Here is a 27,112-nt window from a genome sequence, read left to right on the forward strand (position 1 = left end):
GGCGGACGGACAAAGGTTACACATAGGATTCAATATTAAACATTTGTATGTGTATCATCATTTCTTCATACCGGAGCAAGTACTGAAGCTGGCTATCGATTTCCAACAGAAGGCTGGATTTTTACCCAGATTTTGAGGGTTCATCTCATTTGTTTTAACCAGTTATCTGTCCATCAACATGCCTAACCTGTCATGTCGGCATTTATGCAATTAGTTACAGCTCAGCACGGTTTCTTTTCGTGTGTGTTTTGGTTTTGACTATTGAATACATCCGATTTGGCAACTAGCTAGTTTCCATCTGTGGTCTCTGGCAAGTAAAAGTGAGTCACGTTTGTGGTGAACTACAGAGGATACATGGGGCTCCTTATTCAGACAAGTTTGGCCAAATCGTTTCAGGTTTTTACTATTCAAGTCAAATTGATAATTTAATTATCCTTGATTGGCAATCTGTCACTGATTAGTTATAGACATCCCTATGCACAAAAGATGTAAACCCCCTTCATTTGATTTCACAGTGAAAAAACACTCTTATATCTGAGCAACGGTGTGCTAGTTCATGACTGAGGCAGATAATAGGCTGCCTCCTCTGTGCCATGGTGTCTAATCCCCTGGACCATATGTCAGCGGCTTGTCAAGCCCAGAGTCAGTACAGCCAAAGGACAGAGCTATGCAGGAGAGGAAAACACAGACACACTGCGTCCACATGTAAGCAGTAATTGTGCTTTTGAATTTTTTAGTTACTTAAAGATTGGATCAGTAGATGACGGGTTACTGTTAGTGTCTAGTTGTGAATTATTAGTAGATACGCAGTTGAAGATAAAACAGAAAATGGATCCTTTTCAACTAACGATGAGTTTTTGGGGGCTGGGAGGAGGCTGGAGACCATCATGGTGCCATTGTGACACAGAGGGGCGGTTAAAGTGTAGCAGAGCGGTTTATAGAAACAAGCCAGCTGCTGCTACATCACAATGAAGCTAACTGAAACCTGCTCTCATTTCCAGGAGACAACAGCGGCCTCAGGGAGGCGGAGGAGGAGGAGGAGGAGGAGGAGGAGGCGGCGGAGGAGGAGGAGGAGGAGGAGGAGGCGGCGGAGGTGGCGGAGGAGGGGGGAAGAACCAACCTCAGCTGATACAACAGCAGTCACCACAGCACCAGAGAGATCAATCCCAACATCAATCCCCAAACCAACAGGAGCAGAATCTAACAGAACTGGGAGATATCAGAAACAGTAGTGCTGGTCGGCCGCCTCGCCAGTATCAGGGAGGACATGGGCAGCGCCAAGGAGGACCCCCGCACCACGGATATAGCCAGAACCGGCGTTGGCACCACAATCCGAAAGGCCCAGGACATGGACAGACGAACTTTACAGGTGATAAAGGAGCACCCCCAAGGACAACCAAAGACCGAGAGACTGAGAATGTAAAACCAGAAGACGAGCAAATCAGACCTCCTCAAGACAACAGCAGTAAGGGTCCCAATGAATCACCCAGACCAGTGTCGACACCCACTACAAATGTGTTCCCACATCTGACAGTTAGAAAGGAATCTCCCAACCCGCCAAGAAGTGGAAAGGGAGGCGAGGGCCAGTCGGAGCAGCCCAAAATCAGCTTGCTGCAGTCGTCGAAGGAGAGACTGAGGAGGAGACTAAAGGACAAGGTACCGAAAAGCTGCTTAGTGCCCGTCAGTCAGTATCAAGGCAATCAGGACTAATGTGTATGTGTACACACGCGCTAGCATTTAGTGTTATAATTACCTTCATTATGTTCACGCACACAAACGCACTGTCAAGTGCGTTTCTTCGGGCCGTTCCTCTCCTTAGTTCTTTAGCATTCAGACCAACACACCCAGACATGTCCTCACTAAGGAGGTGAAGAGACTAAAGCAGCATTAGCTTAACTGTTTTTGATCTTTTCCACTTTGTGCACTAAACCGGCGAGTCGGCCAACTGTGTTGCTGCTCTCAGCTTCTCTTGCTCCTCTAACTCGTTACCACCATGGGGTGGTTTCAATTTGACAGCATGGAACTCCCCAGCAGGCAGGAATTAATGAACAGCCACGCCAATGAATCAATGGATCCAGTCTGTAAATGTCAGTAAGTAAAGTGGCTAATCTAAACGCCCAGGGGAGAGAGACCTGATCGAGTGAGCCCCACACACACACACACTTAACTGCACCCATGAAGGCAACATCCTCTCAGCTGTTATATATTCCACTGCCTCTCTCCCCCTCCTCGTCCCTCGTGAGCTTTCTATTACTGCGCTCTCCTGTCTTATTGCCTCCCCTCACCCGGAACGACATGGGCCAGTGCCTCGCTGCCTCTCCCCGCACACAACTCCTTTCTCTCTTCCTCTCTTCCTCTTTCTCTAACCATGCTTCTCCCTTTCACCCTTTCCTCAATTTTGATATTCAGACAAACCTCGGCGCAGACAGTCTAGAACTCCAGCAAATAGAATGCAACTTATTTAAGCAGCCTTTGTTTTGTTTTTGTTATAGTTTACCGTCTGCACGGGGCTGTCGCCTCAACTTTCCAATGAAACTACTGCGTTCATGTCCATTATTATTGTCAAACGTTGACAGTACAATTTGAATATTGTCACCTACCGCTCGTATCCTTTTTCCATCTTCCGCCTCACTCAGGAGGAGGCACGTGTGGAGGCGCTGGGCTCCGGATCGCAGAGCATGGACCGGCTGGTGGACCTTCTCAACAGCATGAGGAGCAACAGCAGCGGGGTGGAGCAGCAGCTGGCCTCCTTCATGGAGGAGGCGCAGTGCTCGGCGCGGTCCGAGGAAACCCTGGCTCAGGTGGTCGGCACCATCTACCGCAAGGCCGTGTCAGACCGGAGCTTTGCCGCCACCGCCGCCAAGCTCTGTGACAAGATGGCACTGTTCATGGTGGAGGGGACCAAGTTCAGATCGCTGCTCCTCAACATGCTGCAGGTGAGAGCCCTGCTCGACCATCTGTTGGTTGCAGTTGCCGCTTCAAGCTTTCCTCTGCGATGTTTTCTCCTTTATTGACAGAACTCAGAGTTCAATACAACAAACTCATTAGTTAAATGGACCCGCCTTGTTTTTTCTTATTTTTAACTTGGCGTAGTTACTTCTCATGAAGATGAGCAAACAGAGTGGCGGTAACGTCAGGCTGAAGATGAAATTAAAGAGAAACGAGTTGACTATTATTTCTGATATCAGGCAAAGTTTATTAGTTACACCTCGGTAAAAACCGATGCCGTCTAATACAGCATGTTATTTTGACAAACTATCAATTATCCAGTGTTAATATTGAACTGTGTAAAGTCATTTATCAAGCAAAAATGTCGAACATGCTCTCGTTCCAGCATCTTAATTGTGCGGATTTGCTGCTCTTCTCTCTTTTTATATAATCGAAAATGCAATATCTTTGAATTTAGGCTGTTAGTCGTACAAAACAGTCAATTTGAAAGATCTCAGCCGTGGCCCTGGGAGATTGTATGTGGCATTTTCCACTGTTTTATGACATTTTATAAACTAAATTGTCAATTGATTAACCTAATCATCAGATTACGCATTAATGACCCTGAAGATTTTTGGATAAACTACCTTTCACTCTCTCACTAAAGTCTGTTGCTTTACTATTTCTAAGCCCTGTGTAGCTTGCACCCAAATATCCCAAGAAATGCAGTCCTTACTGTCAACAAGATCTCAAAATGCCCTTTCAAAGATCCTTCTGAGCTACCAGTGCTTGATAAATGAGCAGATGTTTTTTTTGGCCAACCAGTCATTTTATACGCTGGATGTTTGCAACAGAAATGTCCCTGTAATGTCAGTGGTTTTATGAGGAAGCACTTTCAGGTGGAAGCCAAATGTGCGTGTATGATTCTGTAAATGTCAGTAAGTAAAGTGGCTAATCTAAACGCCCAGGGGAGAGAGACCTGATCGAGTGAGCCCCCCCCCCCCCCACACACACACACACACACACTTAACTGCACCCATGAAGGCAACATCCTCTCAGCTGTTATATATTCCACTGCCTCTCTCCCCCTCCTCGTCCCTCGTGAGCTTTCTATTACTGCGCTCTCCTGTCTTATTGCCTCCTCTCACCCGGAACGACATGGGCCAGTGCCTCGCTGCCTCTCCCCGCACACAACTCCTCTCTCTCTTTCTCTCTTCCTCTCTTCCTCTTTCTCTAACCATGCTTCTCCCTTTCACCCTTTCCTCAATTTTGATATTCAGACAAACCTTCGCCGCAGACAGTCTAGAAGTAGGCAAACGAGACTTACACGCTGTCTTCAGAAGACAGTCGAGGTCTAAATGTTAACCCACCTGCTGCCATCTTTTCACTCTTACTCCTTTTTCCGTCTCCTGGAGATGCTCATTTCAACCCGAGCCTACTTTCTGTTTTCCCATTAAAACACCTTTTTCTTTCGATGTTGAGATTGTTATTCCAGACCCAGCAGTAGTGAATCCCACCTTAATCCTTTTACCCCCTTCTATGCTTTATTCCCTCTTTTTCACAGCTGTGCGGTCACCTCCTCTTCTTTCATTTCTCACTTTAATTCCCACTTCCCCGCCAGCATGGACCCCCTCCTCGTCTTTGACATTTGTGTTTTTTTTCTTTGCTTTTGTTTTAAATGCCACTAGTGGATTCACGAAGGCCGTCATTAACGATGCTGCTTCCAGACCCCTAGATCTCAATATGGGGGCAGTTAGTCTGTTGCTGCTGTCATTAAAATGTGGTCAGGTTGTTACCTGTGGAAGATGCTATTTACTTCCAGCTGAGAAGAGCCGGTGGCCTTTGTTTGTTTGCTACTGCCGTCGGCTCCTTCCTCGTCATCTTCTTTTCTTAAATAAGCTCGTCTTTTCTGTTGCTTCAGTCCTGTTTTTCTATACGTGTGTATCTTACCGTTTGTTGTGGAAGTGTCAAGTACTGTGGCGAACAGTACTATGTCCTGGGAGGTGTATGAGAGGCATGTGCAGCTGTTTTTGAGTGGGTGGCGTGTTCGTTTTTGACAGTGTGAGTGTGAGGTTTTTTTTTACTGTTGGATCCATTCAAGTCCGCATATTCTGTGTATGTCTGTGTACAAGCAGGCCTTCAGTGCAGTCGTACGAGTCCGTGAATATATAAGCCGCTTGTGTTTCTAGTGCACTTCAGTAACGGCCAGTACATTCTGGATGAGCAGAGTGAGTTCCTCTGACTGTTAATAAAGTTTCAGTTTAACCTGCCGTGTAACATCTTTGCAAGTGCGCATTACGCATTAACCCATATTAACCCCAACACCTTCACAGCATTGACACAGTTCACTACCCTTCACTTTCAAACCAAATTAACATATTCTCCTCTGCTGCTGGCAGATAAACCAAATTCATGAATTTGGTTTATGTGCTTTTCAACTGCTTTTTTGGCTTTAAGTGCTTTAAGCTGCGAGGTTAATACGCGTGCCACCTACAGAAACTCCCATCAGGGAGATAGCAGAGATCTTAATGGTGATTACCACCACTGCTGATGAATTCATGAAACACTTGTATATCCACCTACCTACCGCCTACTTAGAACTTGTATCACGCTTTTACAAAAGCTGGATAGACTGTTGTTTTCCATTGTACTTTCCAGACCAAATATGTATCTGAATTGTTCTTTCTCCCTTCCCTCCACCTCCACACAGATGGACTTTGCCTGTCGAGAGGAGCTCCAGCAGTCGGATGTGGAGAGGTGGCTCGGTTTCATCACCTTCTTGTGTGAGGTGTTTGGTACCATGAGGAGCAGCTCAGCGGAGCCCTTCAGGGTGCTGGTGTGTCCCATCTACACCTGCCTACGAGAGGTCTGTATCCAGACACACACACACCCGTTTTTTATCAATAAGTATGCCAATTACCGATTGATCAACCCTGTCTACTTGTTCCAGTAAAACGGGAAAGCGTCCAGCTGTGACTGTACATCTTGTCTGTTCAGACCGATTAGTGCACCTAGTTTCCTGTTTTTGGCCAGACGTTGTCTAGACTTGAGACACACCACAACAGGGTTTGATTAGTGGTGTAAACAGTCAGGACACCATCAGTTCCAGGAAAATGCATGACCCCAGGTTCAGTTCTCATCAGCTGGTCACGCTGTCTTGCACAAACACTCCCTTGGTCTCCATGGTAAACCAGCTAGGGTAGCCACAGCAGACGCGTCACGATACAGAAGTGGTTAACGCCAGATGGAATATTGAAAGGGGAAGCGAGCGAGGGGGGGAGGGAGAAAGAGAAGAGGTGAGAGGAAGCGAAGGAGTCTGCGGTCAGGTTGACAGTTTGCTGCAGAAGACGTTTACTGATGGCATGACGTGTAGAAAAGAATGGAGAGAAGAGATGACAGAATCTGGGAATGAAAACCATTTCATTGTGTAAGTTTGAGAGGTTGAGAAAAAGCAATGGCAGGTTCGAGGCACGTGCCAGGTAGTTTCACCACCCACGTCCACACCTCTGCCGGTCTGGCACTCGACACACACCCCCCACAACAATCAACACACAACTAATGCCATCCCCGCCCTGTCTGAGCGTATGCCCAGGGCATTATCTCAGCTTGTTAAGAGGGCTCCGCGACACGGCCGAGGGCGTGGACCTGCAGTGTAGCACACCCCCATATTCCAGCATCAGCACTGTCACATTTAGCCTGATGGTGCTGGAGGTCAGAACACACTGTTAAACAAATGTCAAAATATTTGTATAGTAATCTGTGATTTAGTGCGTTTGTGGTTGCGAGTCATGTGCTTGTTAGACCACCTCCGTTTCCCAGAGCCAGTGTTTCCAGATTATCTTTTTTTTATCCATTTGCTGTTTTGTCCATCCTGTCGTAACATGTTGGATTCCAGCTATAATCTATCTGCCATAATGTGCACTCGCCCGTGTGTGTATATTTGCATAAAACAGTATGTGTGCCCGTGCGTGTGTGTGTGTGTGTGTGTGTGTGTGTGTGTGTGTGTGTGTGTGGCAGTGCGTTTTGCCGCGGCTGTAGCTGTAACCGGCACAACAGGATTATGTAACAACTGAGGTGTGCTAAGATGTGTTTTTGAGAATACATGACAGCTGTACATATAAACAAAGCAAGTCAGTGCGAGGTGATCTTATCCATTCATGACTTACAAGCCAAACAGATGTGTGTGTGTGTCTGTGTGGATTTTTACATCAAAATAAATAAATACAGAAACTCTCATAGATGCGCTAAATTAGATCATCTTCGACTAAGTGTGCATTGAAGCACGCTTTTGGGCAACTTAGGATCAGCACAAGCTGTAAACTGACATATTATCAACCTTTAAGATCTCACGGTGAACATGTAAGAAGAAAATTAAAACAAAGAGACGTCTTTATTGAATGTTTTAGGCTCACTATATTTGTGAAGCAAAAGTTTTCCTCTCTTTTGCTTGCTACACTTTCAGCACGTTGCTGTAGTTGTATTGTTTGTTAAGAAACTTTGTGGTGACTTTGTGGTGAAGAGAAAGACCTGCGTGTTGTCCACAGACGCCTTCGTCGGGGTTCATCTGTTGGTTTACAGAAATCATGCACATTCACAGTCTCGTGGTGACCTCAGGGGCTGTTGATATTGAGAGAGCGTGGGCCCTCATCGCGTCAGACAATCAACTCAGAATATTAAGTATAGTCGGACAATGATTATGTATATTTAAAAAAATAATATATATTTTTAGCGGCGTCGATTTGTAAGTTCTGGTGCTGATGCTAGACCTGCTGTTGCTATGCAACTATTGGAAACCAAAGTTGAAGCAGTCGTAATTTTAACTTTGAGCGTTCGTGTCATTAGAACTCTGATCAAACATGTTTTTCTCTCCGGTCCAGCAGTGTGATGGCATACAATACACAAAACGAGTTTGAGTAATTAGGTCAAACTGAACAACCTGAATGTTTAAATAAATAAATAAATGGATGTTTTTCTAGTTGACTGAGTAATTCAAGGTGTTTTCACGTTGGATGCATTTCTTCTATTTAGTGCTACAAGACGATTACAGCTGGCCTAGTTTATCTCGCTTTTTATGTTCCAGATAAAATGTCTTTTGAGTAAAAATACTTGATGGGAATCACACAGAATCCCAATGTTACCCTCTGCTGAGAGATTTCCTCTCTTGATTATGTAACTGAGCTGAGAGACTTTTGTGTGTTAAGTTGTCTCACAGAAACGGTGTTTCCTTTCCTCTTGCAGGTATTACGGAGTGATTCATGTATGTTGTTGTGTAGCAGCGCATTGGAGAACATAAAAGGCTACTGCAGTGGATAGGGGCACTGATTAAATGAGTATAGATTAGACCATTTTAAAAGGTATTGAGCAATAGCTTCCTCCTGGGCTCCCCAGAGAACTCATTATGAGCTAATCCTGCTTGTCACACAGCTCTCCTTCTCTGGGAACGACGAGACTTTAGTTCCCACATCAAACGGCCACGCTGTCACCACACCCATCTAAGCATGCTGCGGAGCTGACGTCGGCACGACTGAATGACACGTGGAATACCATGAAGCTCACGGCTTAGAAATAACAGCTCGTGTTGAGTGTGGATCATAGCGTCAGATGGGGGAGAACCTTTTATTATTCAGTTATGAAGGATCATTTACATAACTGTTTTTTTTCTTTGAGCTCTTTCGTAAAGAAAGTGCTCAAGCGTTGTGTAGTTTTGAATTAAAGTGATTGGTTGAGTTGTGTGGCTTGTTTACATGCTGCGTGTGGGCTCCATCAGCTGGCCGGGGCACCTCGATATGAGATGTGATGTGGAACTAGAAGGGTTCTTTAAGGAGTACTCTTTGTTTTTTTTATGATTGCACTATGCCGTGAATTTAGTTTTGCATTATTTAATATTTTTTGCTTAGTTCATAATTCATGTTCTTTATGTGCCTATTATTACATCATGAGGTTTTATTGCATTTAAATTATTCAATTATTATGTATTTTATTACATTATGAGTTGGCACACATGTCATAGTATATGCAATGTCATTTTCAACACATAAAAGTTATAGTATGTCATTAAATAGTTAGTTTAATATCCTGTAAAAATATGAGTTTGAATGAATTCTTTGTCACAAAAGATCATAAACATATCCTAGTATATGTCATAGTATAGTATGCTGTTCAAATGTGATAAAAGAGTCATGTGTAATGTAAAGTACATGAAAACAAAGTATACCATTCCATAAAAATGATGAAAACATCAGTCCTAAAACGTCATAGTATATGTCAAAAGAAGAAGATTCCCCGTTTTATCCGCATATGGGCTCAATCAGACATTGCACTGACGATGTACTAGGGACCTGGCGGGGTAACGTCTGTTTAATGTCCGGTCCGACTGATTCGGACGTTTGCGTTCTCGCATACAGCTCCTCTGGGTCTAGATCAGTTTAGGGTTGCAGTGCATGTCTGAAAGGGGCTTTATTTTGCCCGTTGTGCAGCCGGTCTATGCTTCTACGGTTTGATTACGCTTCATTCCTCTGTTACTTCCTTTTCCTCCCTCATGTTAATCAAAGTAGCACTTTGGAAACAGACATGTGAGGAGTAAAAGTATTTAACCAAATGTCTTTCTGCTGTAATCTGACACTAGATGTTTACAGGCTCACTGTGGTTCTACCTCCCTTTGTTGCCGTCGCTCCCCGCATTGTTTGAAAGTGCCAGTTGTATGCCCGTCTGTGCATGGGGGCCAGTGCTGGGGCTGGAAAGCCAGCAAGCGTGTTTACCAGCTCCGCTGTTTGTTTTTGGCTACGGTGTGTGTACACACACACACACACACACACACACCGTACTGGTGTGAGCAGACATACAGTGTACGTAAAGCCAGCCTTGATGTCTGATGGTGAGCTGGCTTGCCAGGATGAAAAGCCTGGTGTGTTGTCTTCCAAGATTTAAAATGTTAATATAGAAAATATTTACAATTGGGATTAGGTCTTTCTCTTTTTTTTCCTCCATGTGAACTGATTAACACACACAAACACTTGCGTTTGCTTAATCTCCCCATGTGGCCTACATCCAAATATACATTTGTATATCTTTATTTATTTATATACAGCCCTTGGGTGTGCTCGCTCACTCTGTTATGCAGCTCTTTGCAGGTTCCCTGTATATTCACATAGTCTGTTATTGTCACTTTCAGCTGTTGGAGTCCACAGATGTTAAGGAAGATGCAGTCCTGTGCTGTTCAATGGAGGTATGGTCCCCCCCCCCCCCCCCCCCCCCCCGTCATGTGCATGCACACACGTTTTTAAAAATTAAATGCAGTAAAACATCTGAACAAATGTATGTAAGAAACAAATTCTGCGCATTGGAACCAACCATGTTTTATTATAGTGCACAGTACATGCTGGAGAAGTCGCTCGTATGTTCAATCTCAAACGCATCTCTTTGATATTCGATGGCGGTCTCCTGGGGGTTATGAATAATAAAGCAGTGCCGGTGAATTTAAGTACAGCTATGGATTTAATCGTAGGTATATTTAGGTCCATAAAGAGGAGCAGTAAGCTCTCACCAGCAATGAGATGAAAATAAGACAGAGGTAAAAATGTATCATTATTATCTAACAATTGTAATGTTGCGTTAATATACATATTCATATTTTTGTGTACTATCTAAACAGTTGCCAGATGCTCACAAACACAACCACATCCTTTTTGCAGTCTTGATTACTTACCAGCAGGCTACACACACACACACACACACACACACACACACAGAGCCTTATGGCAGTGTGTGAACCACTGCTGTCTAAGTGAATCCAGAGTAACAAGGTGCCAGGCGTTGTGTTTGGCTCACTGTAAGGGACAAGCACACTCTCTCTAACCTCCTGCCTCCCCCCCCCCTCCCCCCTCCGTCCCTTCTCCTCTACACCAGTTGCAGAGCATGGGGCGCCTCCTGGAGGAGCAGCTCCCGGAGATGATGACCGAGCTTCTCGCAGCCGTCAGGGACAAGATGCTCAGTCCGGCCGAATCACAGCTGACTCGCTCTCTCCTGATGGAGGTCATCGAGCTGCACGCACATCACTGGAGCCCCCTGGAGGCTCTCACCACCCAATACTACAACCGTACCATCCAGAAGCTCACCACCACTGCCTAGGTGCCAGCTCCCACAGGAGAAGAGGAGACGAGCCCTCCTGAAAGCCCCTTGGAGACATTTTTCAGTTGAGCGTCAATCGGCTCTTTTAGTTTGACCAAAACACAGGAATTTAATAAAGTCACTCTCCGACCGAAGTGAATCCGTGCTTTACGTGGGTTTTGAACCTAGTTGTATAGTTTGCTAATTCCTCCAAGATAGGCGAGCACTGCCACAGATAACCGTACACTATCCACCAAACAGTTAGCTATCAAGCAAGCCATCGAGGCAACACTGCAAGCTTATTTGACACACATTTAAGAAAACAGCAACGTATTTATGGCCAGTAGGGGCATGCTTGGCCACACAGAGGGAGCTCGCCTTGCACAGGCTGCTGAGGGATAAAGGAGGGAACAGACAAGAGGGGAGTGTGGGGGAGAGGAGGAGGAGAGGGCAGCAGCCTGCCCGTAGGGAATAGAGCGATCCGTACCCAAAGATGAATGGAGGGGCTTAGGGTGGGAGGTCAGGGTAGTCCGTGTCAGTCTCTTCATTGTGTTCATTTGCCCACCGCCCTCCTCCCCCCCTCCTCTGTCTCTCCGTCAGCCCCTGGGGTCTGTGTGGCTGATAAAAGAGAGAGGAGATGGAGGAGGAGGAGGAGGCAGGGAGCGAACACGGTGCTGTCTGTCTGGGCCGTCTGCCCCGCCGGGGCCAGGGACCGGGTCAAAGGGCCTCGCTGTGGAGCTCCCACAGCGCCTCCCCGCCTTTGTCTCTCTCTCCCCCCCCCCCCCCCCGAAACTCCACACCCCACTGCAGGAAGCCTTTTTGTGGAGATGAGACAGCGGGCCTGCTGGGCCTGATGGCTGGGTGGAGGATAAGGATCAGGCTGGCTAGAGTAGGGTGGCAGATGGCTGCTTGAGCCCATGTGAGACGACACACACCCCTCTGGCACCCCGGCTCCCTGCTCCCCGAGCAGTAAAAAATATTGCAGTTGGGGGTGCGGGGGTGGGGGGGGGGGGGGGGGGCAGCATTAGAAAAGCATTAAAACAAACACTGCTGTATGATAATTCTTTTGTTTTTGGTCCTAGAGGGGAAGGTCTCTTCTCCTAGGTTAAGTCGTGCATGTACATGCTTTGTTAACCACATCTTTGATATTATCATTATTTTATTTTTTTAAATAATTTAGTGTTTTTATTGTTGGTTCATTTTGAAGTCTTGTTTTTATGAAGTGTATGTATGAGGTTTTAGTGGTAGGCCTTATTGCACAGGTTTGATTTGTTTTGCACTGTTCTGCTTTAAAGTTGAATTTGAATCAGTGCTTGTGGATCAATAGGAAACATCTCAGTAGTGAGACACATGGGTGAAGCATAGTGAGGGATTTTAGGATGTTTTAATGGACTAGTGGCCTTATAATTTATCCATCTTTATAGGAGCTCTCTGGCTGCGGGGCCTGCAGCAGCAGCAGAGGGCATGCTGAGGACGTGACAGTTGGTCTCATTCACATCATTCTGTTGCTGAAGGAAAAAAAGGACAGAAAGTGACGTGATGACAAAAAAAAAGAAAAAGAGCATGGCACACAGAGAAAGGAGTGAAATGCTTCTTTAACGTGTTCTCATACTCGAGCCATTCTTTGCGGTGGACATTTTGCAAGTGTTTAATATTGACTGTATTTGCTTTGTGTTTGAGGAAACTATTAACCTGTGTATTTGAAGAAGACAATGACGAAAAAAAGAATTCTTATTGTATGACCTCATTAGCTAATCATATGTGACCCTTATTCCAGCTAATGTGTGTACTATGATATTGACGTACCAAGCCAATCATGTACCATTTGTAAATGGGCTCTATATATATATATAGATAGTCTGCATACAGTATATTTACAAGTATTTAAAAACATTGGAATAGAGGTGGATAGTGCGACAGAGATGTTACACACAGGACGGCTGTGGTTGTGTGGCTCGAGTTTAGCCTTCCGATGAGGAACTAGTTCTTTGTTTGGGAGTAGTCACACACACACATACATGCGCATATACTCATGCACATGTATGTACATACTTAGTGACCCACTGAATCTCTGCGGGCAGTTTTAAGTGTTTTTATATTATTTTCTCTGTCTTGCATCAAGAATTAAGAATCCTGTGTGGTAGAAACACCACCCAGAAATCTGTTAGATGAGAAGGGTGATTTAAAGCTCACATATATGTTTTTGGGGGTGCAGCCTAATCGTCTGTAACTGTGTGTCTACTTATGAAGTAATTTGTTTTTTGTTGTTGTGTTCTATTTTGTTTCTAGGTTTCTATTTAAATTATATTTAGCTCATATATATATATATATATATATATATATATCTATCTGGCGGGTTTTCAAGACATCCGAAAAACAGTTGTGATACCTAGCTTGCTGTGTAAGTGTGGTATTACAGTGTTTTAGTTTATGAACAGAAAATACCTATCGGCGAGTTCCCATTATGCAAAGAGCAACTTGCTCTCACAGCAGGTGGGGTTTCCCAGCCCCCTTGTCTGTGGTACTGGAGCCTCCCCCACCCTGTGTGCCCTTAGACCCTTCTGCTCGGGGTCCAATGACTCACTCGACAATTGAATGAGACACCCCTTCATTTGCATATTCGCATGAATATTGAAAAAAGAAACCGAGGTTCTGGTTAGCACACAGACCGGCTGTAGATTGGCAATAGTGGGTCATCTTGTAAGCTCTTGTTTTTTGTTTTGTTTTTCTAAGCAACTGAAAAATAAACTAACGGGGGGAAAAAAATGATGTGACGAAACAAACCGGTGTGTTTTTCTGTCTGCTTACTCGCCAACACAATCACATGGAAGTCGGTGCAAGTATCAGGAAGATATTCAGACATCACAAAGGGAACAATAGTGCACACACACCGCTTCCTCTGCCATTACCAGCTAGACTGCGTAACTAATCCTGGCACCACAGTAGGTCATTATACAAACAATTCATACATGTGCACACTGAAACTCCTCATTAACACGTCTTCGCCTCTACATGGTCACACATTAAACTGACCACACTTGAGAATTTTTAAAGCGAATGTTGCAGTAAGTCCTTGGCCAGTGATTTGCCTTTGGTTGGCCCTGACGCATGCCTGGGGCTCCCAGTCTGTGGGCGTCCCAACGGGAGAGCTCAGGGCCGGGGTTGCCTCCCCACTGAGGACCCCCATCCTTAGAACCTACGGGACTTTCTTCAGCACTCGTCCACATCGCTCAGCATAAAGCCCTACAACAACGTATTTAAATCCATTTGGACAGTGTGATATACCCTTACAATGTGCCAGTGATGGATTCATGATGATGGTTTTGTTTCCTCTACAACCAAAACTGAGTGTACGCGTGTTTTTAACACAATACAATCAGGGACAATAGGCAAGATAGTATAGAGTAATAGACAAACCAATCTTGCAAAAGGAGCGTAAAGAAAGTAAGCTGCTGTAGAGGAAGAATATAGATAAGTGGAAAAAATGCATTAATAATTCATGGTATAGTATGTTGAATAACATGTTCCACGATAGGCCTCTGTATCGACTTTGTTTATGCTGTGAAAAGCAATGAAGCAGTATTGAGCTATAAACCTTGTGATCTAGCGAGGAAAGCTGACTTTGGAAAAGGCATGAATACAGGAAACAATGATTTCAGTCATAGAACATCATAAACTCATAGTATATTATGTCGAAAAAAGTCATAATATAGTACGTCCAAAAAACAATAAAAAAAAGTGAAAGTATAGTATGTCGAAGTGCTATAACGTTTTGATTTGTTTTCTATATTAAATTCTTAAAATCCATACTGGGAGTCGAATCCATGCCGCCTAGGTGAAAACCAGGAATCCTTACCGCTAGACCTTATGGGACATATTTAAAGAAGACTTTTTTCGACATACAATACTATGACTTTTTTTATTCCTTTTTTTCACATGCTATACTATAACTTTTTACAACATGCTACACAATGATGTTTTATGACACGGTATACTATGACTTTTTTCAACACGCTATACTATATTATATTATTTTCTTAAAATCCCGTCCCCATACCGGGAGTCGAACCCAGGCCGCCTAGGTGAAAACTAGGAATCCTTACCGCTAGACCATATGGGACATATTTTTTGGACTTTACAAAGACTTTTTTCAACATACATTAGTATGACTTTTTTCGACGTACTATACTATGACTTTTTTTTTTTTATGTATGTTCAAAAATGTCAAGAAAGGTCATAGTAGAGTATGTTAGAAAAGTGTTGAAAAAAAGATCTTGGAGTACCAAGATAACTCACATGGCAGAGTGGGTGTCCCATGTACCAAGGCTGAGTGCTTGCCCCAGCAGACACGAAAAGTCATAGTGTCGTCATAAAAAGCCAAGACTAGCATGTCATAAAAAAATTCAGTATGGTATGTCTGAAAAAAATCATACTATAGCATGTCCCTAAATATAAAATGTAATATATGTCATGAAAATGTCAGTAAAGCATGTTATTAAAAAATATATACTGTATATATAATAGTGTCTTATAAAAAGTCATAGTACAGCATAAAGAAGACTAAGTAATAGTAAAGTATGTCATGCAAAAAAGTCATAGTATATTGAGGAATAAATGCAAACTGTGGAAGAAAACCAGAGCCGGCCCTGGCCGACCATTAGCATCATAGTTAATTTGTCTCTGTGCATTGAAAACAGACAGTTGAACAGACATGTTGGCCCTCCGGGATAATGTCTTGCTGCCTGGCTTGCTATGGCGCTGGAGCCTAAACTGGTAAGACACAGTAGCTGTGTCTCCAATTTAGAATAAAATCACATTACGACAAGATGGTGTTATTTGTCTGCAAGCCAAGTGACACAATTAGGAAAAATGTAAGATCCTGGGAGAAGAGACTTCTGAGTGAACAAAAGGACTGCAGGCTATATGGATTGACGTCGGCTATTTTCATTAAGTTTCAAATTAATATGTTTGCAAAGATTAAAGATGGACTACAGCTGAAATGCTGCGATCATCAAAACAAAATGTAGCAACAACTATTTTGACAATTATTCATCAAGCAAAAATGCCAAATTACTGGTTTCAGTCTCTCAAATGTCAGAATTTGTGACTGTTAACGGGTCTAAGTATGAGTCAAAATACTACAATGCCCATGAGTCTCGCTGCCATCACAATGGAGACGAAGCCAATCGTAGCAGAAGTGAATTAAAAACATTTCATCCTTGAACTTGTATATAATAAGACGTGGTGCCATATTTGCCAGAATACAAAAATGAAGCTGCAAATGTTATCATCTATCTTCTGACTGCAGCCTTCATCTTTTTAAATCAAAGAATTACTTATTTTCTAACACAGTTGTATATTTTGATTAACATTTTCACATTATTTTTGACATTTCATAGACTACTAGACAATCGCTTCATCGAGAAAAGTATAGGCAGAGTAACTGAAAATAATTTGCTCATGTGTGCATCATGGCGCCGTATCATGACCGGAGCTTTGCCTACTTTCTCTGCTGCCATCGACGGATGAATGGATGCGAGTGTGGAAGGGTGACTCACACAGCAGTGCCGTCCATTTTTTTCGAGGCAGACAAAATCAGGCTGCATCTCAGCTGGCCTTGATGACAAAAACATGGAGAGAGGACACTTGAATTATTAAGATAACTGCTTACACACTAACCACACACACACTCCCACGAATTTAGACAACACAAGCGCCAGCAGATCCTGTGTTCAAGTATCTCCTTGCGGATGTGTCTTGTATCTTCAGTTGTCTGATGGCTCACACATTGTGTTTTTTAGACCTTTTACGACCTTTATTTTATTTGTTTTTCGTCTGCACAGTGTTCGTATTTCTATGTTTGATCAGCACACAAACAAACTAGAGGAGAGTACTGCAGAATCTGTTCCATTTGGTCCGAGGGGTACAGAGGCCGTATGTTGTGTAAAACAAAGTGAAGTTAAAACACACACAAGCATCCCCAGATGTTTTCCTACAGTGCGTTTGCTGTGGGAGAAATCAATAACTGTGGGCTACGAAGTGGTTTTAGCTCGCTCTCTTGACCTTTCCATCTCAGCAGCAGCTACTGCGCTGAAGTTTATTCTACTGCCCAAAAAAAACAGCATTCTATCTCCACTATAATTGGAATCAGACATTTGAGTTTATCGTGTACGGATTCTGGAGACTATCGTGGATCTCTGGACTACATTTATTTATTAATAGTACTTTTTAGTACCGCTATTTCTTCGCGTCTACTTCCAAATGAACTCAGGGTGTCATATCCACCTATATATCTTTACATGGGCTCTGTGTGGAATATTACTAATTGTATGTATTACTGTTGTTGCTGTAGTGAACTTACACCCTTGAATAATAAAGTTAAAAAACGACTTTTTTCCAAATTAAAAGACCGACAGGAAGCAACAGTCAGCTGCTGCTCAATAAACCACCAGAATATTAAGAAATAGCACATGCTTAATGACTAGCAAAAACCTAAAAACGAATAGACACACACACACACACACACACACACTTTATGTCCAAATGGAGTTTTTCGAGGAAAAGCAAGAACGTGATCTCAACAAGAGCGGAAACTGGAAAGCTGTATTCCTGCTTCCTGGACTGGCAGTGTAGGAAATTATGTCATGACCTCCTCATTTCCTCTTTTGGTGAATCACCTACTCAGTCAGTAAATCAACCAAATAATTGCTTCTTGGGCTGCGAGTGGATCACAACCTCATTCACTCGCAACATCAGATAACCTCTTTCTGTACGAATCAACTTAATATCAGAATGTTTCTAGAATCATTTATACATTATTTTTTATTTATTATTCAACCACATTTAAAAAAAACAATGGCAATCAATTCTGGAAAATTCTTGAAAGAAGCTGAAATGTGTCTGAAACAGGTTGAACTCATGCTTCTGCTTTGGCATTTTGCTTTGTTCTAATACGAGAAAGAGTCTACAGTCATGCCAGTGAAGAGCTAAATGCTAACGTATACACGATAACATGCGCACAGTGATAATGCTTACATGCTGATGTTTCGCATATATAATGTTTAGTATGTTCACTGTCTTGGTTTAGCATGTTAAGATGCTAACATGTGCTATTTAGCACTAGACACAAAGTAAAAACTGATGGGATTGTCATTGGTTTTACAGGAATTTGGTCATAAACCAAAATACAACAGACAAAATGTTTACCAAAGTCAGTGGGCTTCATCCTCTGGGGAACAATAATGACTGTACAACATGTCTTTGTGATCCATCCAATTCAGTTCAGATACATTAGTTTGGAACAAAGTGGTGGATATAAAAGACCAACATAGCCTCTTAGAAAACAATAATACACAAACTTGATAAGATGCAAGTTTGTTAACACCGTACAGCTCAGTGTGGCAGATATGTCGTGCCATCACAATCACTCCGAAATCTAATTAATACCGTAGGGAATGAGAGAAAAATGGCCATTCATCAGTGTACTATAACACAAACGGGGACCAAGTGACTCAAGGATGTGTTCTTGAAACCTACATTAACTCAAGCGATTAAAGCACCAGCCATTCAAGCCCAATGAATGCACAAGACATAATATTGTTTTTTTTCTGCAGACATGTGAATAACACACTTTCATGAATGCCAGTGACAGGTCCTAAAACAGCCTTTAGGTGAGGAAACATGACGTCTTTTGTTGTTAAGTGAGCATGAGTGCCCTCGCGGTGGCCTGGCTGAGGAGTGTGCTGCAGTGGGCTTTTCTCACTTTGTTGCTGCCAGCAGCAACACGCACACGCTGCCAACGTCAACAGACGGATCTTCACACAGGGAGAGGAGAACAAAGGTGAGGGTGAGGGGAAAATAGAGAAAATGAATAAACTTCAGAGAACAGGATAACAGAGAGGAATCGGCCGTTTATTTACAGGGGAAAACAAACGCAGGGTAACCATTAGATCACTCTCTCTCTGCCTTTATCTCTCTTTCAAGGTTCATCTCAGCTAAATGCTGTAATTTATGAGGAATGTGTGTGTGTGTGTGGGGGGGGGGGGGGGGGTCGTGTGTCATTTTCAAGCCTGGCCGGACCAGACCAGCCACCCAGAAGTGTGCCTTCCTTTGTGGCTGACAAGCCGGCGTGAGCAAAGCTTCTGCTGTGAGCTGCACTCAGTGGCTGATCACTCAAGCGGAAATCAACAAACACACACACACACACACACACACACACACACATCATAATTAGAGACGCAAAAGGGACATGAGTAGCATCAGCAGAGCCTCTGCTGGTAACTGGAGCAGAGGTGAACACACACACGCACACACACACACACGCACACACACTGCTGCAGCCGTTGGAGGTCGATGGAAGTGTCCGCAGACGAGCAGTGGGAAGTAACACCTGATGTCTTTGTCGGGAGGCTCCCGCCTCGCGACTGTCATTGTGGCAACCCGCTGCGGCAAGCACGACCCTGTTGCTAGGCAACCTGAACTTCTGTGACAGATAGTTGTGAAAGTTCTGTGGCGAGAGCGAAACTGAAAAGGACAAGAAATAAAGTAGAGAAGGAATTAAAAATCACCAAGATACATGAAGGTCTGTGGACAGCCTGAAAGCAGCGAAGCACGAAAACAGCGAGAACTAAAGAGTCGGTCTTCACCAAAAACAGCTGCATCTGTCTGCCGTCTCCTGCTTTTACAGACCCACTGCCCTGCGCGCCAGCTTTGATTTGTGAGGTGTGCATGCTGTGCGAGGCGTGTTCCCAGTATATACTGTGTGTAAACACACATAAAAGAGTTCAGCGCACAGCCAGTGGATCACATGGACTGTACAAGGTAGTGCTTTGTCTGTGTCCATGCAGACTCTCTCTCTCTCTCTCTCTCTCTCTCCATACACAAACACATCAAGTGAATACACCTCATCTACACAACCTGCTTCTTCAAACCCCTCCATGCAAAACCCTGTACATGTTGTGTGCCTCCCTGTTACCCCAGCTAATATCTTTTTATAGCAACATAATTAGCTGCAGTACAACTCGCACTGCATTTATTTTCATGCACAGCAACTGTATGTCCACAAATACTGGATATAAAAAGTCTGAATATCAATCTGTATTTCTAAGCTGCAAGTTATGACTTAGTTTACCCACCAATTAATCTATTCAGTCTTTTAAAAAAAAATAATGTTTGGACCACAGATGCATGTTTTTATACCCACAAATTAAATAATGGCTTGAACAGAAAAGACATGTATGTCAATTCCTACACCGTATATTTGAATGTGCTGTAGGTCTTAGACATTGACCAATCCAGAGCCCTGTGTGTACAGTAGTAAGTGTGAGCAATGTCACGGACGTTTCAGGAGGTAAAACAAGTTGTTAACAGAAAAAGTCGGTATAACCCGACATTCCTAATAATGGCCGAGGATGATTCAGAAGGGTAGGCAGTGGCAGTGCTGCAACACTAAATATAGTGTCCAAACTCTATTAAAATTGGCATTGTGTGAATACTTGTGATGCGTGAGTCAGAGTGATTTTGACGGGTGAGTGTCATACGCCCACGAGATCCGGGCATCGCTGTAGTCTCTCTTCTTTAAATGATGCTTCGTTACAGGGTAGGGTACTACACAATCCACCAAAAATAAGGATATATATATACATATATATATGTATTCGTCATCCTATATATGTTAATCTGTCAATATTGTACGATCAATTCTAAAAAGAGATTGCAGTAAGTCTGTTCAACGTTCGCTTGGACCAAACACAGGAAACAACCTCTACTTAGATGTACTATTTATTATTTTACCCGTGTTACCATATCTTTGACATATTTATTGGTGGCATGCTGAAAAGCAGCGAAGCAAATGCATCTCACTTACACAGCAATATCTACAGCTTTAGCAGCAGAATCCCCTACGTGTATCGAACCTATGGATGTTTGTTTTGCCTATATTATTTGTCTAAAAGCTTGGTAACACCAGAAAGTAGCACAGCAAGCTTCATCCACACATCCTCACATAATAGGTGGTGCTGGAGGCTTGCTGACACTTTCACCTCTATCAATAATCCAGAGGACCCAATCCACTCGATTTGGGTGATGAGACTGTAAGAGGAAGATGTGACTGATATATACCGCCATCCTAAGACTCGGTAAAACATGATCGTAATAGCAACACAGAGACTGTTAATGAATGAGCTGTGGCTCAACGCCAACAGAAAAGAGAATAGTATAATTACACTGAGCTCAGAGCGCGGTTAATTCATCTAATTAAAGAGTATTGTTGCAAGCGTATAAGCTCATCAGAACATGTTGGGTGCATTTGTACGAGCTGAGCTTTGAAGTTTTTGCGAACACAAGAACAGTAAAAAAGTGAATTAATAAACACAAAACAATTGGCCGGTGCTGTGAATTATTCATAATGTCTTCATTATTTTTGTCTGTTTCCACTACAGCATGTTAGTCTTTTATCTTACAGTGGATCCCACTCTGAAAGAGCCGTTTGTTGTCTTCCTCCTTTATCTTCACCTTCATCTTACAGAAGAGACAACACTAATAAGACGTGTTTTCTTCTTGTCCCCACCCCCTCTTTGTCTTCCCCGTTTCTCTTTTACTTGTACATAACAACGGCGTGCCCACTTGGCACCTACAAGCACACACACGCACACACCACACATGCAAACACAAAAGGCACACACAGACGTTAGGCACAGTAGGCGTCTTTACACACCGAGTCTTCTAGTCTCCTAGTAACCAGAGTTGGTGCAGCGGTAGAGCAGCTGTCTACTGTTTTATTAGCTGTCGTCTGTCTACCATGTCCACATTAGTGTGAATGAATTTGGAAATGCATCTCTTTCACAACAAAAGCTGACATGCCATGCAACAGGCCTTTCACAAACATGGCCGCCATACAGACTGCTGACAAATTAATTAAGATGCTTCCAATGCGCGAAGGGAACAAAATGCTTTGATGAGGATGGAAATGATGTGAATCGTCAGTTATCGGAAATGTTGGGCCGCTTGCTAGACACAATCATCAAAACACTAAATTGAATTCAACGTTTATACATTCGGGAGATACAGTAGTTTTTGTTGGTAGTGCTGGAGTCCGCCATTGGGGAAGCGCAAACGAAACAAAACACGGGTGGCTTGTTGTGAAGCAAATACATTAATAAAATGTGTTTATGTGACAATGCCTGATGAAGATCCCCGTTGGATTGAAACGTTGCTCTGTTAAATTGCATGTGCTGGGAGCTATCAGTACGATATGCAGATCCTAGGGAAGAGAGTGTCGGTGGACTTCATGGATATAATAACCTAAGAAGGTACACTGCCTGCAGGCAGATATCTATAATGGGAGCTGGGTTTTTTTTTTTGTCGTATCCTGAAAAGAAATCTTTCTTAACCTCACAAAAGCTTTCAACTTTTTCGAGCAAGTGCTGTCGTAGATGCTCATTTATCCTCTCTTCAGTAACACATCCACAATTTTCAGAAAGACGGGTGAAATAAATGTTCAATGGGAGAGAGGAGCACAGTGGAAACGCAGCTAAACAGGAAGTGGCGTCAAAACGTTCTCCATTTGTGTTTCATACCTCCAACAGATGTTCAGAGATTTAAGGAATATATAACAACAAGCATTGAGGCTATTCTGTTAGTCATGCTTATGAACTTATGTTGCATTTTAGAGCAGCTGAACAACAAAAGGTTTTGTGATGACTTATTTGTCCGTTTCGTGAACAAAGCGCTGATCAAATCACGTATTTTTTTACTCTCATACAGATTGTTTGACAACAGGAAACGAGCGGCATGTTAATGTGAACTGTGATACATAATTGTTTTGACATTCAGTGTGGACAGAAAACTATAAAAGATCTATCGATATGAACATAGAACCACACCACCATACCAAACGCCTGTGTTTCCCAGAAGGCTTCCTGCCGACATGCTGATCCTTTCACTCTGAGCTCACATGACAAAAACAGCCCCGGTGTCTTTTGGGAAACCCAGACAACACTTGCTGTCCAAAATCTGACTCCACCTGACTGACTCTGTCTCACATCCCCCTCACACAAACGCTACACACCGTCCCCGAGGCCCAGCGGGCCGAAGTTCACCTGTCACACACACACACAGTCTCCACAGCGAAGGGTCGCAGCAGACACACACGCCTCGACTGGCTTTGACTGATGTCAGTTGGTGGTCAGTGGGTCACCCCGTTAGTCATGTGGTGCCCAAACTGTAACCAGTCCAGAAGGGGTAGCAGGCTTGGCGACAGCTATCTGGCTATGTTGCTTCCTGGCGGTGAATGCTCCATTGTGTCGAGAGAAAAAAAACAATTTGTGCCTACAGAGCCGAGATACCCACAACACAAACAGACACTTCTTCTCTTTCTCTGTATCGGCGTTTACGAATTCCTTCCTTATACTCCGATAAAATGTAGCTTTTTCTCTGTCTCTTCCGATACAAAAGTGGAGCAGAAAGTTCATCATAATGCGTCTCTCTCTCTTCATCGCAGCGTTTTCAGCACAAGGGCTGAAGGAAATAGCAGTTACACTTTCACCTACAAGAATCTTATTGTATTATCAAGCTACTGAAAGCCCTCCACTAAACCCATGCAAAAAATGTGATTTGTAGGGAAGCGTTGAATTTCCATTACAGCATCTTTATGAGTCCGAGAGGTAAAAATGTATATCACTGCTCCTTTATGACAATAATAACATGCTTAATTAGATCATATGATCCCCTCTCTATATGGGCTGGTACTCCTCTTCCAAGAGCCACGCTTTTCATTAAATATGTACCTTTTTGACATTGAGCCACGAGTGAAATGCCAATACAATATATATGATAATTACAATGTGTGGGCCAGAGCATCTCCCACCTCCTGAAAGTTATTCATTATCCATCTGCCCGAGGTCTCCTATCTGTGCGCCTCTGCATGTGTGTGAGGAGATGTCTGGGTATGCTGGTAAATGCTTCACTTAATGTAATCTGTATGAAACACAGACGCAACATTTCAGTCTGGCCTCTACCCTACCAAAAGTATCCGGTACATGAGTGGGTGTTACAATAGTGTGTGTGTGTGTGTGTGTGTGTGTGTGTGTGTGTGTGTGTGTGTCAGAGCCTCTATGGCTGCACTTCAGACACGAGGCATGCAGACAAAGGACCATTCATCAACCCATTCAGCGGATCGCGAGGCCTCTCTTGGAGACACTGGGGCTGACGCCGAGAATGGTGGCACCGGGCGCTACAATGGCGACATTATTTGGCGTCGGCACAAATACGCCACGCTCCTTAGAAGAACGATTTCAAGGCTCCGGCTCCAAATGCTGGGAACACACAAACAAAAGACACGTGCACGAGTGTGGGACGCGTTTGTGAACCGAGCAGCGTGTGTGTGTGTGTGCGTGTGTGTGCGTGGTATGAACTCGTTGAAACAAAGTAAGACGATGCCATCCTGGAAGCGCTCAGGAGTCGTGATGGCGATGCTCGTTTCTCTTCCCAGGAGCAGTAGGTGTTTAGAGGCATTTCGTCTTGGTAACGGCATATTTCTCATCTCCCTCAAGGCGATCTGCTCGGTTCGCACCTCTTCGCACATTCTCACAAACACTCAGTTATTTTATGGCGCGTCGGTGAGGAGCACATGGCACGACTCCCCTGACATTCACAGCCGCTGTGTTTTTTTTTGGGTCGTCAACATGCTTTCAAAACTCTCACGTTAGTTTTCATTCACAAAATGAAGCCCTGATTTTAAAATAGCTGCGGTTCAAGAAGGTGAGACTTTTACAAAGGACGCTGATGAGAAATGATCACAAGGGGACAAAAACAGCAAACATTTGGTATTTTGCATCCAAAAGTAAGACAACAAATGTACAAAATGAGCATGTAGAAGTGTTCAATATGTCTAATATATTGACAAACCCTTTAGACAATCAGATAGACTTGATCGATTTTTTTCCAACTGATTTGTGTATTTAATCGTGCTGCGCTAGTTAAGGTGAGACATTATTATCCATTATCGATCCAGACAGATCGATTAGGTTATTGATTGGTCTCTATAAGAACACAACCATTGTTCAATAACATCTCCTCCGGCATGCGTTTTGTCTTCTTATATAATGCCATTGACTTAAATTATTAATAAAGCACACACACCTTACACATGTGCATTATAACACCAAGATCTAGGCATGTGGTCAGATGGGGGGGGGGGGGAGACGGAGAATGAGGGAATATTGATGAATGGTATTCAGCTGTCACTGTTCTAGCTGCGTAGAGTGGAGGCTATATAAATGGAGAACAAAGAAGAGCAGACATGGACGGGTCGGACACGTAAACGATTTCACTCCTGATCTCCACGAGTTAGAGAAGGACAGATTAGGACTGCTTACTTTCATCAGTGTGGTACTTTAATCCACCTTTTCCTCCTGCGTGTATTTACAGTGCAGTCTAAAGTGTGTGGGGAGTGACTGCCTGGCCAGTAATTAAACTCTAGTTTGTCTTAACACTCGCCTCAGAGCCAAGGGAAACACCAACGTGTCAGTATTAACATACAGGTGCAAGAACCTGTTCTGCCCTCAGAGCCACGGGCTCGGCTGATATATCCACGTCAACACACATATCTGAACCTGCAGGCTAACTAACAGAGGCCGAGGTGTATTTGAATGTGGATTTAGAAAGTGTTTAAAGTAAGCTGACTGGGAGCTGACCTTAAATCAAAAGACATGCACTCGAACACCAGATGCAGAGGCAAGTAAATCAAGTGCCAGTATTTATTCTAGGTAAATAGGACTATATATACACACTGGTGGTTTTAGGCCATTCACTAGAACATGTTTTTCACTTTACATCGCTGCCGGCCATATTCTAAAAGTATCTCTTCTCTTTCCTACCTTTTAGGCAGCCGCTGGTTTGTATTTTTAAACAATAAAAATCCCTTTTTTTATTGCTTGAGATGAAAAACTAAACCTTTAGTTTCAACGACCCTTTTACCTTGGGATGTTCTAAACAGCAGCTTTACTAATCCAGAATCAAAGTTTACTTATCGTTTGACTTTTCAAGTTTTTTCATCTGAGACCTGATAATCTCTTAATGACTGACCTAGCCAATAAACGGATGGATTTTCATTGTGTGTTGAACACATTAGGAACCAGAGGCTGCCAGGAAAGTAGGAAATTAATCTTAAAACGTATAATATGCTTCGTAAGAAGGATGGCAGAAATGTGTTCTTTACAGGCAAAAATAAATGGGTCGGATCCATTAACGAAATCAATAAGAATTTCAACAGAAAATTGATTTTTCTTTCTTTTTTTAAATCTGACACAAAAGTTTCTTCAAATGAAATTCTTAAAACGATGTATGTGTTCAAAGATTTTTAGGTTTTTTGCCGAGCATCAACTTTCCTTTTAGATGTGTTAAACTTCTGGTATAGGAGCTTGTATATCAAATATACACCCAAATGTAATCACAGAGAGCAAAGCTGGAGCCCAAGCCTCACCCATCAGGTGAGAATTTGGGAGAAAGAAAGTCAGACTAATGGGAGGGGATCTTTTTACTATGTTGGTGATAAGCTTAGAAATTGTGCCGTTTGGAGGTTAGGTTTCAGGTAGTTATGAGGTTAAGAGGAGAACAGACGAGGGAGGAGTGGGGTGAGGGGAGAGAAGATTGAATCTAAGAAGTAAAGCGTGCAACGTTAGATTGAGATGAGGGAAAACTTTCTATCCCTTAATGACGGAGACAGACATGATGGAGAAAGAGGAGACAACCAGAAATATCCTCCTCAGTCAGTTAAATTGGTACGCAACCCAAACACCTCTTCTTCACACTCTCTCCATCACCCTCACAAACACACAGACAAAACCAAAACACATGTCATGGGCGCCTTCTCTGAAATATGAGCTTTCAAGCATATACTGTGTGTGTGTGTGTGTGTGTGTGTGTGTGTGTGTGTGTGTGTGTTGGTGTCTGTCTACTTGCATTATCACCCCTCTTCTGCCCTGCGGCTTCCTGTTGACGAGCAAAGCAAGAAAAGCAAAAAAAAAGAACTGTGAAGCAGAATGCGAGAGACACGCTGGATGAACTGTTAACTTCCTCA

At 43.3% G+C, this 27,112-nt stretch overlaps 1 protein-coding gene across 1 annotated transcript in view; it reads left to right on the forward strand.

The window, feature by feature from the left end:
• ctif (CBP80/20-dependent translation initiation factor) overlaps positions 1-13,817 on the forward strand; it is a 41,582-nt gene extending 27,765 nt beyond the window's left edge. The window contains exons 10-15 of the mRNA XM_076087460.1: positions 1,002-1,024; positions 1,094-1,656; positions 2,637-2,936; positions 5,639-5,794; positions 10,100-10,153; positions 10,834-13,817. Of these exons, the coding sequence (XP_075943575.1) occupies positions 1,002-1,024; positions 1,094-1,656; positions 2,637-2,936; positions 5,639-5,794; positions 10,100-10,153; positions 10,834-11,055 (1,318 nt within the window). The 3' untranslated portion in view covers positions 11,056-13,817. The remainder of the gene's footprint in view (positions 1-1,001; positions 1,025-1,093; positions 1,657-2,636; positions 2,937-5,638; positions 5,795-10,099; positions 10,154-10,833) is intronic.
• The last annotated feature ends 13,295 nt before the right edge of the window (positions 13,818-27,112 follow it).

The sequence above is a fragment of the Anarhichas minor genome, unplaced genomic scaffold, assembly GCF_050575085.1.
Source record: "Anarhichas minor isolate MPS153535 unplaced genomic scaffold, ASM5057508v1 ptg000002l, whole genome shotgun sequence".
NCBI lineage: Eukaryota > Metazoa > Chordata > Actinopteri > Perciformes > Anarhichadidae > Anarhichas > Anarhichas minor.